Genomic DNA, 18,156 nt, shown 5'->3' on the forward strand with positions numbered 1-18,156 from the left:
GTATTCCTGTATAAATGCTCCTTTTTTCATAAAATCAAGTATTTGACTTGGCAATCATTTTATTGCTGTTGCTGCATGTATATTGAGTTATGAGCCAGTGATCATCCCCCACCCAAAGAGAAGCCTTGGACTTCTCGACCCATGTTACCACACATTCAAGTGTTGAAGGGGTACTTAGCCCAGTTGCTCAGGATCCATAGCAGGTTGGGCTCTTAGGACATCTGGAGTAAAAGGCCTCTACCCCCATTGTTGGAACCAGTAACTCTGGCTTGCATGATGGCCCTCGAATGGGGTTCTGACACTGTGAGAAAGTGCCTCTTGTTATAGTTGGCCCCCCACCTTTTGCCTGGAACATGTTTCGATTGAAAGTGCACTGGGTCTCTGCCACTCCGTATCACTGTGCCAGAACTTTTACCTAAAACACTACCACAATTGGCACAACTTCAGATCCCCCTGTAAGCCCCTACTAAATCGTACCCCTGGTACCTAGGGCAAGGGAACTGAAGAGGGTCCGCTTGTAGACCTGGCATCCTTGGAGTGGTTTTCCCTGACTTTTTGGCCTCTACCTCCTGTGTTTTTGATGCTGTGCTGGATTTAGATTTTGCTGGCTTATATCCTTTGGGCACTTTGTCACTGCTGATCATTGCCAAAGTTCAAGTTCTCCCTGTGTAAATTGATATTGTGATTGGTTGTCCCTGATGGGCATATTTGTTTTACCAGTAGGTCCCTAGTAAAGTGCACTAAGTGTTCCAGGGCAGGTAAATCAAATTCTACTAGTGGGCTTGCAGCACTGATTGTGCCACCCACATGAGTAGCCCTGCAATGGTGTCTCAGGCCTGCCACCGCAGTGCCTGCGCAAAGTTTAACTGCCATGTTCACCTGGCCGTGGACACACCTGCCAGGCCTCACTCTTCCCTTTTCTTACGCATAGGACACCCCACCCCTATGGTAGGACCAAGGTACCCCCTCCCCGTGGCATGGTGCAGTGTATGTGAAAGGTAGGACATGTACTGGTATGTGTAACATGTCCTGATAGTGAAATACTGCCAATTTTGTTTTTCACTATTGAAAGGCTATCTTGCCCAAAGGACCGAATGGGGAATGCTTTGTAACATTTGTACAAGCATATCTTCCTATAGGAGTAACATAAGAAAATGGAGTTTGGTATCCATGAACTCAGAATTTAACACCTCTTTTAGTAAAGACTGTTTTTAAATTGTGTGTTTGAAAATAACACTTTTAGAAGATGGATGTTTTCTTGTTCAACCTTCCTGTGTGCCTCAGGCGGGTTGTGGAATGACTGTGTGGCTTTGGAGTGACTGGGCTGAGGTATCTCCGGGTCTGGGTGAGTCAGCACTAGGCTTACACCACACCAGTTTAGAAAAATAGGTCATGTTTATCTAAACCAAAACCAGACTAAATAACAAAAACCCACAAGACGGTAATAAAAATGACTTTCAGATGGTGGTAGTTCAGTTCAAAGCAAATTGCAGATGCAATACTTAGTCTCACAAAGTACTTTGAATGCGTGCCACCAACAAACAAAATGGGCCGCAGGGAAGGAGATGCCTTGGTTCCTTACACTAAGGGAAGGGGATGCGTTGGTTCCTTGCTCCTTGGGGAGGTGATGCATATGTTTCTTACTGCGTTCCCCAGCGATGTGGCAGAGAGCCAACAAGGCGCCAGTGATTACGCTTGCTTTTTCTATGGTTGGTGCCTCCCACACGAGTGAGGCACCATTTTTTTATCAGGAGACCTGGGGGAATGCTGGGTGGTAGGAAATTTGTGTCAGGCCGGTGATGCCACAACTTTACCACACAAATGTGTGGAAAAGGTGATTTTTTTTTTCCCCCAGCTAAATTGGAGGTTTGCAGGGGATTCTGGTTAAGAAAACGTTGGGGGATCCACTCAAGCCATACCTCCATGGAATCCCCCGGGTGTCAAGTATTCACAAATGTGTAGGTTTGATAGGTTCCCCAGGTGCCGGCAGAGTTAGGGTTCAAAATCTACAGCGAGGTACTTTGCAAAAAAAGGGCGAGTTTTCACTGTGAAAATGTGGTGTCCACATTGCATTTTGGGTTGTTTCGTTCCGAGGGCACTAGGCCTACCCACACAAGTGAGGTACCATTTTTCTCTGAGGACTTTAGGGAACGCAGGTGGGTGGAATTTTGTGGATCCATGCAGTTTCCAGTACTTTTTACACAGAAATGAGAGGCAAATGTGTTTTTTTGGGACCGATTTTGAGGTTTGCAAGGGAATCTGGGTAACAGAACATGGTGAGAGACACTCAAGTCACCCCATCCTGGATTCCCCTGGGTGTCTAATTTTCTAAAATGTATAGGTTTGATAGATTTCCTTAGGTGACGGTAGAGCTAGGGTTCAAAATCTACAGCTGGGCCCTTTGCAAAAAAGGGTCCGTGGGGGCGTGGTCTCGCTGCAGATGAGCAGAAACGCACGCCGCCGGAGCTCCGGCCGAGCCTACCTCCCAAAAGCGATCATAAGCTGACCTTGGGGCGAATAACTGCAGTTTTTGGAGGTGCCATGCTGACAGCAAGTGGGGAGCACCGCCGGGTGATCTGGTGGAGTGGCAGCTATACTTGGACCGAAGAATTCGGTGTCCTAGCCTGACCTCCCCCTGCTGACTGTAGCGGCCGCCATTTTGCAGCGCCGAGGTCTGGTGCTTGCAGCCGAAGACATTCTTGGACCCCACCGGAGCTGTGTGGCCCGGACAGGGGTGGCGGAGCGCTTCTGTGGCGGCGGGCGCCCCGGGGACACAGACAGTGGCCTGCAGTCCCGAGGCTGCGCCGGCGGACCGAAATCTTGTCGACGGCGGAGCTGGCCTGCGGTGACAGGGGCACACTGTGAGGAGAAATAACGTGGTGGTGAGTGACACCACCGGAGGGCAGGCGTTTTGTGGCGGCAGCGGACTGCAGACATTGGCAGAGATTGACTCTGCACCCTAACCCCCCCCACCCCCCCCCCCCCCCACGGCGCGTAAATGCCTTTTGTAGGAGATGGGGGGGGGGGGGGGTGCGGCCTAAGCTGAGTGCCCTGCTTGTGTGCTTGACGTCCTAGTACCCTCAGCTTGATAGTCACCTGGAAGAGTGACATGCCAGAGGCTGCCTCTGCATAAACCTCAGCAGTAATCCCACGCTGCTCTGGTGCGGGCTCACCTCGACCTATCCCTGTGTCAGTGTGCCCCACCGACCTGCTCCAGCATGTTACCTGCGGCATCCTGGGGAATGTGGTGGACGACTGAGGAGACAGGCGGTCACTGATGGGGCCCTGTGGCGGTGAGTGGTGCAATTAAGAGGCGAGTACTGACCAGAGGCGACAGACAGTGATCTAAGTTGGTGTTGACCCTCCCCAGCTCTGCTTGTGGCACGCAGGGGCCTAGTGGCGCGAAGGGAAGAAGGGTGCGCCTGATACCGTTGAGAAGAGGACTGCTGCCCGAGTGGTGCGTCTGGCCTATTAGCTCTTTGGCCCCCACTGGGCCACCTACAGTTTGCCAGGGGGGGGTGACGCATCGGAGGGCTCACCAGACACAACACCCTACGGGTGCCCCTGGGCTGACCGGGAGAGGGCCCATCCCTGCGTGACTGAACGGAAAGCGGACAGATGCTGAAGGTGTGCGAGATATCGGCTTGCTCCTCCACATTGGCACATGGGCGTTGGTCCACACAGGTGAGGGCAACTGATGAGGAGTAGAGAGCTCTGACTGAGGCGGACCCGGCCCTGTCTCCTCCTCATCGCGCCCTGCCCTTGCTTGTAAAGACTGAGGGATTAGTGTCCGCTACCCCTGAGAAGAGAACTGCTGTGCTGACCCTACGCCCTACCCCAGCGCTCAGACCTCACCAGGGCTGCCCGGTGATCGCTTCGAGGTGACCGCCTGAAGCCTCTCCACACATGCCGGCCTGGAGGGTGTCCTTTGTCCCTGATAAGGTCTCGCCTCGTGCCATTACAGCGGGAAAGGTGTGCCACTGCCCAACAGATGCCAGGAGAGGAGGCCTGCTTTTCTCCCCTGGTAGCTGCGGGCCCTGCACTGCCAGTACAAACTACCAAGCCGCTGCCCCAGTGGGCTGATCTTTGTTGTGGCACCGCGAAACTGCCCCTCCACCTCCACCTACGGATATCTCTAGTGCATGGAAGCCCATTCGACGCCCCACTGATCAATCGGCCTACCGGCCTACACAAACTATTTTGGTACTGTCCCAGCGGAAGCGGTCCTGCCCCGCACCCGGACTGCACGCCTAAAAAATAAAAACCACCACCTTACTGCTCATCGCGCCTGACACTTAGTGGGGCACATACGGCGCTACAATGACACGCACCAACAGAAGTAAAGACGTTCCAGCACCAACTACTAAAGATACAACTGTGGTGGCCATGTCTAGCAAGGCGGGTGCATCTGCTGCGACTGAAGTGGCCCCGCTGGCTGAAGGGGACTCTACTTCGGTTATGCAGGCGTTTATGGCCACCTTTATGTCCAAATTGAAAACCGAGATAGGCTCCCTGTGCACGGAAGTACGCTCCTGTGTTCGGGAACTCTGGAAGGAGTTCACGGATTTGGGCGAGCAAGTGGACGGGCTGGAAAAAGAACTGTGGCAGCGTGTGGCTGCCTTGTAGGATCAACATAAAGAGTTGCAGCTGAAGCAGGAGGACTTGGAGAATCGGAGCTTCCGGAATAACCTCCGTATCCGGGGGGTCCTCTTGGGGCAGAAGGGAAGGACATTATGACCTATGTGGCACAACTCCTCCACGAAGTCTGGGGGGATGACGCCTCCCTGCCGGCTTTGGACCAGGCCCACTGGGTTTCCGGGCCCGCGGGCCGGGCGTGTCTCCTCCTGGATATTTTAACCAGGGTCCACTTTTTCACAGAAAAGGAGGTCCTTCTTCGGGCGGCGAGTACAAAGCCGGACCTCACATACGACTGGAACAAGATTCAGATATTCCCAGACCTAGCACCCAATACTTTGTGACGCCGCCGTGACTTCAAACCTGTGACGGACAAGCTGCGGAGCTTGGGCATCTCGTACCAGTGGGCCACCCGTTTGCTCTTATTTTTCTGTGGGAGTCCAAACGTCGAGTAATACGAACCTACCAAGAGGCAGCTCAGCTGCTCCGACTGCCCGCCTCCCGATCGGTCAGCCCCATCTGACCTCCACCTCCCACACAAGCCCGAACTACCAAGCCATGCCTTCCCTGGACCGGAAACAATCTTCCGAGGACCGGTTACTGGCATTCCAGCAGCTTGGGCTGGACTGTTCCCATGAGGCACAGGGTCAGACTGATTTGCATATAGCCATGTCTGAACTGGGGTGGCAGAGTGGGTTAAAGAACGGTGATGGATTAAACCCAGATCTTTTGACTGGGTGTGAGTGTTTGATTGATTCAGATGCTCCGCCCATCACCACCCCCTTTTGTACCGCTCTTGGGTATGGTGGGCGGGCGACTGCACGGCTATGGTGGGCCCCAGTCCATGGGAAGGACTGGCCTCTGCTTCCGCCTCCATCTGGGCATGACATTTGGGGTGGCATGATGGCCCAACATGTGATCTGGTGTGTTAATGGTTCTTACTGACCCTTTAAAGGTGCTATCCCTTAATGTCAAGGGGCTTAACTCTCCTAACAAGAGACCGCAAGTGTGGCGCTACATACTACAACATAGCCCAGACATCATTTTCTTCCAAGAAAACCACCTGTTAAAGTTGGACACCCTTCGCATTGCTCACCCTAAATATCCCCTCCAATTCTGGGCCACAGCAGACAACAAAACAGCTGGAGTGGCTATTCTATGCAGACAAGGTATCGGGCAGGGGACCCCAAAAAATCTTCGGTAGCCCAGATGGACGTTTTGTCAGGTGGTCGGAAAACGCCTACCCACATTGTGTAATGTTTATGCACTGAAGCAGATGCAGGACTCCTATCTCCGAGCACTATTACGGGAACAAGTGCCGCACGGCGACCCCCTTCTTGATTCTGGGGGAGATTTTAACTTGGTGTGTGATCTTACGCTGGATCGTAGTGAAGCCTCCTCGAATGGTCGGGTGCCATGTCTTCTCTGCTTCGGAAGCAGATAACGGACCTTGGCTTGATAGATTCATAGTGGTACCACTTTCCTGAGGTGCGGGACTACTCGTGCTACTCATGTCCACCGCTTGTACTCGCCTATTGATTATTTATTTGTGTCACTCGCTCTCATAACGGAGACGCGGACAGCATCTCTGTCCGACATCTCGGTATCCGACCGTGCTCCCCGTGGCCCAATCTAGCCTTGGAATAGATTGTCAAACAGGATACCCCACAAAGCAGGGCATACTCTAGATCGGATTTTTACCTCCAATAGCGACGTGGAGATAGTAGATACCTTGCAGGTCCCCTGGCCAGACCATAAGGTAATAATTTTCTCCTTAAAGGTGAAAGAGGAGGCAAATATATCCTCCCCGTGACCCATGCAAAACACATACCATGATTGGTCTAGGATAGACTCACGAAATTATTGGAACAACTCTTACTATCAATTACAGAGTTGGCGCCAGACAGTAACATTGCCTCAAATCACAAGCTGGATAAACTCGGCAGTCTAAGTTGCAGCTCCTTTAAAAAAAAGTCACCTTTAGGAGGAAAACCCCCTCTCAACCATGCTACACGGACTCACTCAAGACGCAAAAGCAAAACTGTAGAAAAGCTGAGAAGAGATGGAGGACCAACTATGACCAAGGGCTGAAAGAAGAATACAACATTTCCCTGGCCATATACAAAAAATTGATTTTAGCAGAAAAAAAGCTAATTTTATTCATTAAATTGATGAAGCAAAAAATTATAGTAAAGAACTCTTCACCACTATAAAGAAACTAACAAAAATTGACAACAAACCGGGAGTTATTAGTTCAGAATTTTGCAATATTCTGGGCCAATTCTTCTTCAACAAAGTGACCTCAGTTTGAGTCCTCTATAAGGACTGACAAGAATCCGCCCGTACGCCCAAACACTGATCTCGATGAGGGACCACCTACCCCAAAACAAGATCCTTGGTTTCATTTCTCTCAACCTTCAGTGGAACAGATTCTGCAGGGGGTCAACCACCAGGTCCGGTGGTCCAACTGATCCATGTCCACCAAAGGTGATTCAATTATTCCCCGAGCTGCTAAGTGATCAACTAGAAAAGCTATTTCTACAAATAGTAAGATCAGGCCACTTTGCAGATGCATGGAAAACCAACTCAGTGCTGCCACTATTGAAAAAAACAATTTTAGACCCACAAGAACCCGGGAACTACAGACAAATTACGATAATCAATTTTGCGGCTAAAGTTTTAGAGAAATTATTGAATAAACAGCTGGCCTAATTTCTCTCGGATGGAAATACCTTAGACCACTCCGAATTTGGTTTCCGAGAGGGACAAGGAACGGAAACAGCTCTACTCATGGCAACAGAAGAACGCAGGAGTGTTCTGGATACCGGGGGAAAGGCCACCTTAGTTCTTCTGTACCTATCGGCGGCCTTCGATACGGTAAATCATGGAACACTATTGACCAGACTGGCCGAAGCCAGAGTCCACACTCCTGCACGAACGCTACTGGCATCTTACTGTTCTAACAGAACATTCACAGTTGAGTTGGGGGAGGCTAAATCTAAACCATTTAACTCCCTGTGTGGTGTACCCCAGGGGTCCTCCCTAAGCCCCACGCTTTTCAACTTGTATGTAGCACCTTTAGCGGCAATTATAAGGAATTGTGGTTTCCTTCCAGTTTCGTACGCCGATGACACCCAAATAGTGGTATCTATTGTCAAAAATGCAAAAGAGATGGCTGACGAATTAAAAAAAACTGTACGTCGTAAGTCAGTCAATGGATGCAGAGTAACTGCCTAAAGTTAAATGGAGACAATAGCGAAGTAATGCTGTTGGGGTCAGGTCCAGGTATCTGGTCCCCGGAATGGTGGCCAGACAGTCTGGGTGACTGCCCTTCCCCAGTCAACAAGGTGAAAAACCTGGGTATGACACTGGACAACAAACTTTCTTTTGACGCACAGTCAAACTGGCATCTTCAGTGTGGTTCATTCTGAAAATAAGGAAGCTCCTGCCTTTTATCCCCCTTGACTCCCAGAAAACGGTGGTAACCGCTCTGGCCCCATCAAGGCTAGATTATGGGAACGCCCTGTATGCAGGAATTCAGGCCCAGCACCTAGCAAAACTATAGCGCCTGCAAAACGCAGCAGCGAGGCTGATGCGGGATGTCCCCAAGTATGAACCAATTGCATACAAACTAAGTTCCCTTCATTGGCTCCCAATGTACAAAAGAATAAAGTTCAAGTCTGTATGTTTGGCCTACAAAGCTATTCATGGATATGGCTCCCAGTTTCTAAAAACTCATTTAAAACTATACGAGCCCTTCTGGAATCTACGATCCAGCCATGCCAAACTGATTCAGGTTCCTAAGTACAATAAGGCTAGATTGGAAGGGGGGAGAAGCTTACTGCAGTTTGCAGCTTGGGACTGGAACCTCCTCCCACTAGCCGTCAAACACAGCCCATCACTACTTTCCTTCAGGTAAGTAAAAACGTGGCTTTTTACCGCTGGTTAGTTATTTGTTCCTGCAAAGATCCCGAGTCTCTCTGATTCTACACAGCGCCCAGACTCCCATAGGCAATTATGCACTCTACAAATTCATAAATCAAATCAAAATCTCATGTTGAGCTTCTCCTGCAGGATCTGGCCGTTCACCGGTTTTTTAATGTGTATATTTTCCCTAATTAATTGCTATAAACCCGGAACATAATGAAAAACCATTGCAAGACGCTGCTCCATTATTGGCTCTGGGTTCGTCGAGAGCCTACGAGTCCTATATATCTCCCACAACCAGCAAGGTCTAGTGGATGTAACTGAATATTGCTTTCAAACAGCTGTCACAATCAGAAGTTACAGGTGAAAACGTTGGCACAAATGGCTGTATTTTTTTCAACTAATTTTCAATTTTTCCTCCTATATTTTACTGTTAGTTTCTATGAAGAAACCTTGAAGGATCTACACAAATGACCCCTTGCTGAATTCAGAATTCTGTATACTTTTCAAAAATGTACAGCTATCCAGGATCCATTATTGCTTTCATACCCATTTCTACCATTAACTGGAAGGAGGTTGAAAGCACAAAAAATAGCAAAAATAGGCATTGTCCCAGAAAAATGCCAAAACTGTGTAAAAAATGTTTTGGTTTTCTGACCAGTCTGCTAGTCCCTGAAAGCTGGGAAAATGGTGATTTCAGCACCACAACCCCTTAGTTGATACCATTTGCAGGGGAAAAAACCAGACGCTTTCATCTGTAGCCCTTTTTTCCCATTTCTTTTCCCCCCAAAACAAAACGTACCTGTATTTTGGCTAACTTCGGGCTCCCCTCCAGGGGAATCCACAAACCCTGGGTACCTTTAGAATCCCCATGATGCTGGGAAAGAAGGATTCAAATTTGGCGTGGATACCTTGTGGTCGAAGTTACAGGGGCCTAAGCGCGAACTACCCCAAAGAGCCAAAAAAAGGCTCCGCACAGTGGGGGGGGGGGGGAGGCCTAGCATCGACTGGGTTAATAAGCCCACAATGATGCCACTGTTTGATTTAAAACACGTATTCAGAGGGCAACTCAGAGGTCCCAACTGAACCTACTAACCCTGGTGTGGTCTCTGACTGTCTGTAGGCAGCCTTCCTCCACCAGACCTGTTTCTGGAGGCAGTTTTCAGATTTACAAAAAAGCTAGGCTCTCGACCCATTAAGGCATTGACAGTAATTTATAAAGCACGTGTGTGTGCTGTCACCCTGTATGGTGCCGGAGTCTGGGACTCTTATGGTGTTGAATGCCTCCAGAGAGCTGAAAATACATTTTTGAAACATCTGCCGGGTGTTCCAAAAAGCACTCCCGCTACTATTTGTAAAATCATACTCTGTGTGATTTCCCCTGTCCTTTCGTATACATTTAGCTCCTTTGTTATTGTTGAGTAATATCTGGGTAAAGGAAGAAGCGGCCCTGAATACAGCTGTTATCACAGATTGTTTCAATCTGAAGTGGGTGAGAAATTCCATGTATTTCTTATGTCAGAACTCAATTGGAGTCCCTGGGATTGTTGGATTGTTTCGACAACCCCGGAAATATTACCAAAACATCAAGGGCAAAGCAGAAAAAAGAATTTTTAGCTTACTCCTATTCGTCAAGAGGCACACGAAAGATGACAAAAAAAGGGTTGTTGATCCCTTCCTTCTAGTCTGTTCTCCAGGTACTGAGGCTTCACTTTCACTTTAGCCATGCCAAATTGTACTATCTTTGGTTCTGGTTTGGAATGTCTCACTTTCTGGTCCATGAAATGTATACTCTGATGCTAAATTGGATCTATGCCCCTGTGATTCAGAATCTGCACAGAGCACGCTGCACTTCATGTTCTTTTGTAAACTTTATATCCAACAAAGACGTCCCTTTTTTAAAACCACTTTTAAAATTCCTAAATATAATAATGTCGGCCTGCTTATCTCCAGCTTTTAAAAGATGAATTTATTTGCCTAACGGTTTATAAATATATTTCCTCCGCAGTTCGGTTTCGAAATATTGTTGGAAAATGAATTTGTATGCATTTATTTTTCCTACATTGATTAATGATAAAATTTGAACTTGTAAAATGATGCCGAAATGCTTTATGCTTGCAGATGTTCCTATATCTATGGACCTTTAATCTGATGTATGTTTTTTAAACTTTTTCTACTTGTTATTAAGAAATGTGTTATCCTTGTGATGCATTCTTTTATGGCTGGCTGCAGCCAAATAAAGATTTATGATGATGATTAGGTGCAGTTTGAAATTTTTGTACGTAGATACGCATGTGCCGTTTAGGTTTTTTAAACTTTTTGTAGTCTGGGTTTGAGTCTTTTTATGCAAAATACCTTTTTGTTTTTTCAGTCTGTTTGAAAATATTATCCCCGATTCTGCTAGGTTTTAGGAGTCAAAGTGATCCCAAAGGAAGGCTAAGATTCACAACATCCGAAAAACTACAGGCCAATCTCACTTATCAATGTTGACTGTAAAATATACGCCAAGATCCTTGCTACCAGGCTCAACACATACCTTCCATCCCTCATACACTGCGCGCAAGTGGGATACCTGAAGAACAGGATGTCCCAAGACAATACAAGATTGCTATGCCACGTAATCAACCACGCGACCAAAAGGAACAACGCGGCGGTCATGATCGCCCTTGATGCAGAAAAAACATTTGACAGTGTCATGGCCTTACTTAGACCAATGCTTGCAAAAATTCGGACTAGGCCAACACTATAGGAAGATGGTAATGGCACTGTACAATGAACCCAAAGCCCTAGTGGTAGTGAATGGAGGCACATCAGATCTACTAGACCTCAAAAGAGGGACGAGGCAGGGATGCCCGCTTTCTCCGGGCCTCTTCCTACTAGCTATTGAACCCCTACTGAGCATGATACGCTCAAACCCAGACATCAGGCATACCTATAGAGGGAGAATCTTTCAAATTAGCAGCGTATGCGGACGATGTCCTCATTGTAACAGAGGACCCTGATAGATCTATTAAAGCACTAATGGACACCATAGATCAGTTTGCTCGAGTGTCAGGATACAAACTTAATAGAGAGAAATCTGAATGCAAACCACTGAACATACACACCAACAAGACTGTACTGGGGTCCTAGGGTCTAACCTGGCAGAAGAAGGCCATTAAGTACCTGGGCCTCCTGTTCGAGAGAGACTTGCGGACCACAGTAGACCAGAATGAACAAGCAACCTTACACAAAATAAAGGAGAAACTAGAGGGATGGTCACCAAGATTCACTACATGGTGGGGAGGGTTGAGACCATCAAAATGATGGTCACCCCTATGGTCAACTACACGCTCAACATGCTACCACTAACAACACACCTGACTTTCACAAACTGGACAAACTACTGAACACATTTCTATGGAGAGGGAAGAAACCTAGAATCAGCCTTCAGAAACTCAGACTCCCCAAGGCTTTAGGAGGTCTGAACATAACAAACTTTAGAACCTTTCAAACGGCCTGCTTGGCAGCACAGGGTCTGCACTGGATATCGCCAAAGAGCGATTACACCCCGGCCTGGCTCTCCCTAGAGCGGAGACTACTAGGGGGAATGGATCCCGTGGCACTACTCACAGCGACAAGACACCCCGCGATCAAACAGAACGCAATCCTTAGGAATACACGACTGGCCCTTCTAAAATTAGACAAACTCCTAGACACTAGCGTCAGACAAACTCGGCTAGAGTCGCTCTGGCACAACCCTACAATTAAGTATAGAGAAATCACTGGATATGCACACATGGTACCGGCACGGCATAACAACGGTGAGCCAGCTACAGGAGAAAGGGACTCAGGCTACGTTTGACAAACTCAGACAACAATACAATTTTGACACCATAGAGCTCTATAACTTCCTTAAAATAAGAGTGGCGATAGCCAAAGCCAACATAAACATGCTCACCCCATCAATAACACAATACGCTAACAGCCTGAACATCACAGGACACCAGGTAGCGCACATATACAGAGCCATGTGCCCCAAAACCTCCAAACTAAATAACAGAACCTTAAGCCAATGGGAAGCAGCAGCAGGGAGAGAGCTAAGCGAGAAGGAAAGGGCAGATTTATGGTCCTCCACATCAAGGAGGAAGCTGACAACGACCCTAGATCAGACGAAATTCTGGCTAGTACACAGGGCCTACTGGACCCCAGCACGTCTAGCCACCATGGGTATCAGAGAGACCGACTCCTGCTGGAACTGCAACATGCAGAAGGGAGACCTGGCACACCTCCTTCTACTGCGCCAAAACAAAGAAGTTCTGGAACTCCATAAACACTCTAATCAATAACGTAACCGGAGCCACACTATCAATGGACTTTCACCACCTAGTTCTGGGTTACACCGACCCATCCATAACATCCGAAAATGACAGAGACCTGATTGACCTCCTGCTCACAGCGGCGGTCAAAACGGTGTTGAACAACTGGAAGGACACAGCAAAAGCCACCTTTAAAGCTTGGTTCAACTGGGTCATTTTCCTAAAAGGAGCCGACACCAGAACGACCAACAGCCAAACGAACCCAGGGAAAAAGAGCGAGATATGGCTGTCACTAGACAACTACTTGTCCTCTCATAAGCCACCCTAAGCACCCAGACCAGACAATCCTGCATAATCTACACACACATCCTACTCAACAACATAATGCGCCTATGTCTATCTCTCGCCTCTGTATACTCCTACACCTCTCTTCTTTTGTTCTTCTATCTCCTCACACCACCAGGGGTGCGAAAAGATAACCAGACAGGTTGCAAGGGGGCACGGGGGGAAACTGGAAACATGCAAGCCAGGCGAGAAGAAGCTGAAACAAACTGGAGAATGGACTGTCAAGAGCCAAACTAATATAAGCCAATCTAGACAATGCTTGACCCTCCTCCCCGCCCCCTCCCCCCCCCCCCCCCCCCAGGTGCCTGTTTCCTATCTTTTTTCCCCATGTGATTCACCCTGTACCATGTAAATATGCTCTTTATTTTCAATAAAAAAAGTACTGAAATAAAAAAAAAAGTTGTTAGCCTCCAACATATGCAGTATAACTTCTCCATTTGCACATTATTTTTTGTTTGGACTTCGTTGATCTACTGATGGTTCTACTTTCTGCTTTTCCTGATCATGTGGCATCATTTCAATACCTTCATTCACTATAGTACACATTTAACCAACTAGATGGATTTTACCATATTCTTTGTTTTCAGGCATCCTGCACAGATGGGAAATTGTTTAATCACCTTGAAACAGAATGGCGTTTTAGCCCTGGAATCCCGGGGTATCCTAGAACATGCACCTTGGATTTTTCTGTAAGTTTTTCCAAAACACCTTTTGTTTGGTTAGGTTGATTGATGCTGCTTAAAATGTGGGTTGGGGTTTTTTAAGCATCTGACTTATCTGCTGTCTGATGTGGCAATATCATGTGAAAAGTATGCAAATTCTATACAGTTTAACCAAGTTTATTTCGCTTCATAATCTTGAAGTTGTTTTCTCTGCATTATATGACCTTAAGAAATATCAGTATTCTGGATTTGGTGCATATGCATTCAAGAAGCATTTGTTTGTGATGGCTCCAAGGAGCAGAGCTGTGAATCCATCTTTAGTGCTACTCACTGACTTCAGGATACGTTAGAATGTTCTTGCTTCAGCTGTTTTACAGATAAATTTCTGATCAGATCTAATTTTTTTTTTTTTTTTTTTACAAACACTGTGGGTATCCCCTCAACAAACGCAAGGTTTCATAGATCTTTCCTTACCTCTAGTAAATAAAACAGCTATGTCATTATTGGCACCGCACTTTTGTGCTACACAGGTATTCTGCCTTTTTGTCGGGAAGGCCACCTGACATCTACCTTATGCATCTTAAATTTGCAGCTATGGAGTCCGGACATTAGCAGTAAGCAATCGCTGACATTTTAATAGTCTTGCCACAGTTAAATAAAACTGCCACATAGGTCTTTTTAGGATTTTATTATGGTCTGAATTTTCATGGCTTCACTTTTCCAAACGGAAAGGTTGGTCTCTGACAACGTTTCTGAGCCTGCACATCAATTGGCTGTAAACCTGCTCTTGAGGATTTGATTTGGGGAAACCGAACCTTAATCTATGAGAAGGTGTAGGATGGACGGGTTCACATGTTTTAAAACCCACTCTGGGGGGGTCACCTCTGGCACCTGCAGCTCACTGCAACAAGTGAGTCACTCAGTTCTATATTGCTTTTTTATTTATGAATGTTGGCCAGAGTATCCTGAAAGTCACACAAGAATGCAGCAATACATACCTTTTGCATTTCGATATGGCATACAAAAATCGGTACAATGCATACAATCACATGAGGTTATACCTTTGGCTGGCCCAGACGTAACTGGATGATATCGGAGGCTTGTCTGGAGTAAGCTGAATGGCCGCTATTTTACTTGGGCCAATATCATCTAGCATAATAAACTGCTTTCAGAAAGATGTATATAATTGAGTATAATTAGTGCCTCCTATCTACAAACTCCCCTCTGTGGTCAGTAGCACACCAGGGAAAAATACAGCACCAAATACGGAGATACTACCAGCAAAGACGCAATAAAAGAAAAGGCTTGGGAGAGAATAAAAAGGAAACTAAAGGACTGATTGTTCTTTTTCATTGCGGACCAAACCGCATTTAAGTCCTAAGTCCTCAGACAAATTTAATGTGCATGTCGGACTGTCCTTTCTCTCCTCCCTGCTGCCACACTTTTAATTTATGGCATGAAATTGTAAGGTAAGTTAGAAGCAAGCAATCAGCCAGTGTTCAAACTTTGTGATGCCCCATGAAATTTCAAAATCGCTTTGGATTTGAAACAGTGCCTATATATAGCAAATCATCAGTAAGGAGCCCATCATGGCTGATAAAAATGGTAGACAACAAATTTCCACTGGAAGGGGAACAACATTAGTGCCCAGAGATCACCAGAGTTGTAGATTTGCGACTACCTGGATCCATGGCCTGTAGCCACTGGGCCATCCATTCAATCAATCTAAGTCGGTTGATACCTCAAGACACAGACAAAAAGCTGTGTGGTTCTGCTACGCACTAAGCATGCCAACAGCCTTGGGATGAAGGGTGGTGGTTGAATTGTTTGATTCTGTTGCTGCTATTCCTTCAACTTTGGCTAACCTAGCTACAGACCACTAACTGCACAGCAGTGTTAATGCTCTTCACCCCACCTTGAAAAGAACACAACTCCTGATTGTCGCCTTGCCAGGGCGCCAGTGGTGGCAAAAACAAACACTCCGTCAAGCAATGTGGATGGAAGTCAGAGGTGTGGTTCTCTATGCAGCGAAGATAGAAGAATAGCCACATGCATCTTTGTAGAGGAGGACTCTAAGGGAAAAGGAAAATGCCCTGTACCATGTGGTAAATGGTCATGGTTTGCATTGCTTTTCATGAATATAGGTACAATTCATGGACTAGTAGGTACTGCAGGCAGTTGAATATAAGCTCTGTCATATATGGGCCAAAACTTTGATTAAGTATGTTGATGTAAAGGCGAAATACTGGAAACTGAAATATTTTATAGTGAGTAGGACTGGTTTAATTGAAGCTTGAAAAGTGAAGCTCTGACCAAGTTCAGTTTAAGATATTATTGCATGTATGGCTAAAGTGGATGGGGGTCCGGTTCATTTCCGAGAGGCTTTTCACTATATTTTGGGTTGGAAATAATCCACATGAAGTTGCTGTAATGTTAGCTATAGTCAGACACTGCAAATTAAATGCTCCTAGTGCCCCTGCCCATTGGGCAGGGTTCAGTGTATTTAAAAAGTCGGAACTGTACTTTGAATTTTTACATGTCCTAGTAGTGAAACCCCTAAATTAGCTTTTCACTATTGCAAAATCTACCTCTCCTCCTATAAGATTACATTGAAGTTACCTTATGCCATTTAATAAGCTTTAATTTCCAAATGAGAGAAGGTAACCTGTTCATTCTTGATGTCATTGGAATTGAAAGGAAAAATCTTAACTTATGGTGCACTCTGATCTTGGGATACATACACTAGATGGCCAACGTTCTAGAAGTGGCCCTTTCAAAATTGTAAATTGTCTCTGGTCACATGACTGGGTGTAGCTGACAGTTTGACTTTGTGTAGTCCTCCTAGATGGCCTCACAAAATATAGAGCTTGGGTGTGCCATCACTGGCAGGATGGAAGGGTGGATGTGTACCCAGCCCTACTTACACTTGAATAGGCTGGGTCGTGCCTACCCACAAAGGGCTACATACCCCATGTAGTTTGTCTGGAGGCAGGGCAGGGAATACCGGATTCCTGGGGACTTCAAAGGGAAACCTCTTAAAGCTTCTCCTCCACTTCGAAGGCACAGCTGAGAAACAATTCTGGACATCGGACACTATTTCTTCAGTACACTTTTGGACCTGTGGGAAGGACTGCCAGCCTGCTGCACTACTACCAGTCTGTGCTGATATCTTGCTGTTTCTCTCCTGCACTGTACAACCCCAAGCAGAATACACTACTGCGTGGATCAGATCAGTCACAAAAACCCGCATCACAGCCCTTTGCCGCTTCGGAACTGCCGCTGTGCCAGATGCAGCTTCTCTGCCTCCCACGGAACTGACGCATCGCATCCTTGACTCTGAATTTCACATTGCCAGGCCTGTTTAACAGGATCCTTTGACTATCTCGCACCTCAGCCTCGATACATAGTTTCTGCTGCGCAATACATCTTTGCGAATCCTCTGCAAGCCAGGATTTAAGGTACTCTGTTCAGTGACTGTCTGGGTCTGTTATGATCAGATATCCACAGTTGGTGCTTTACGCCCTTTTGCACTATTTACTAAAATAATGAAAATGTAATATCTCCACTTTCACTTATGGGATTTTGTAGGTTTAAAGCATTTTATTGCATAATGGAAAACAATACAAACAAATGAATACAGTCGTTTCAAATGAAATAGTGCAAATTTTTTGCCCTAGGAGCGCTATCAGCGCACAATATACTGCAATTATGAAATCCTTCAGAGCATTGGGCCAAGTGTGTATGCGGTGACAACCATTTCAAAAACCAACAACCCCTTCCCCAACTTCCCTCCACCCGTCCCGCCCCCCCAAATCCCTCATCCCCCCCTCTGTCGTGCAAATGTCTCAAACCTCTATCATGTCTGCAACGCACCCACTTTTCTCGTCAAGAAGTCTTCCCGGCATACTAGATGGACGGGTTAGCCGGGGACGTTAGTCGCAGTAGCCTTAGATACCGGGGACAGGTAATTTCTTTGAATTCTGACTGTAGGAGGGTATGGAAAGGATGCCACAGCTCCTCAAACGTATCCACCTCCCCCGCCACCATGAGGGACAGCTTCTCCATTCCCAGAACGTGCCACAATCTATGTAACCAGCCAACCGTGGTGGGGAGCGTGGTGGTGCGCCAGTGGATGAGTATGTTCTTACTCGCCGATCCTAAGGCGATCGCTATCTGCCTACCCTTCTTTGACCTCAGAGGATACATTAGGCCATTGGGCAATCCTAGCAAGACATAGGCTGGGAAGCGGGTCAATTCAATGTCGAAGCACTGGTCTATCTCATCTAGGA

General features: G+C 46.9%; 1 protein-coding gene across 2 annotated transcripts in view; it reads left to right on the top strand.

Moving 5' to 3' along the window:
* Positions 1-18,156, top strand: part of COQ10B (coenzyme Q10B) — a 123,441-nt gene that overhangs the window by 70,257 nt on the left and 35,028 nt on the right. For both annotated transcript variants that reach the window (XM_086955421.1, XM_086955423.1), the window contains one exon: positions 13,793-13,894. In XM_086955421.1, coding sequence (XP_086811547.1) covers positions 13,793-13,894 — 102 coding nt within the window. The remainder of the gene's footprint in view (positions 1-13,792; positions 13,895-18,156) is intronic.

The sequence above is a fragment of the Lissotriton vulgaris genome, chromosome 2_1, assembly GCF_964263255.1.
Source record: "Lissotriton vulgaris chromosome 2_1, aLisVul1.2, whole genome shotgun sequence".
Classification (NCBI taxonomy): domain Eukaryota; kingdom Metazoa; phylum Chordata; class Amphibia; order Caudata; family Salamandridae; genus Lissotriton; species Lissotriton vulgaris.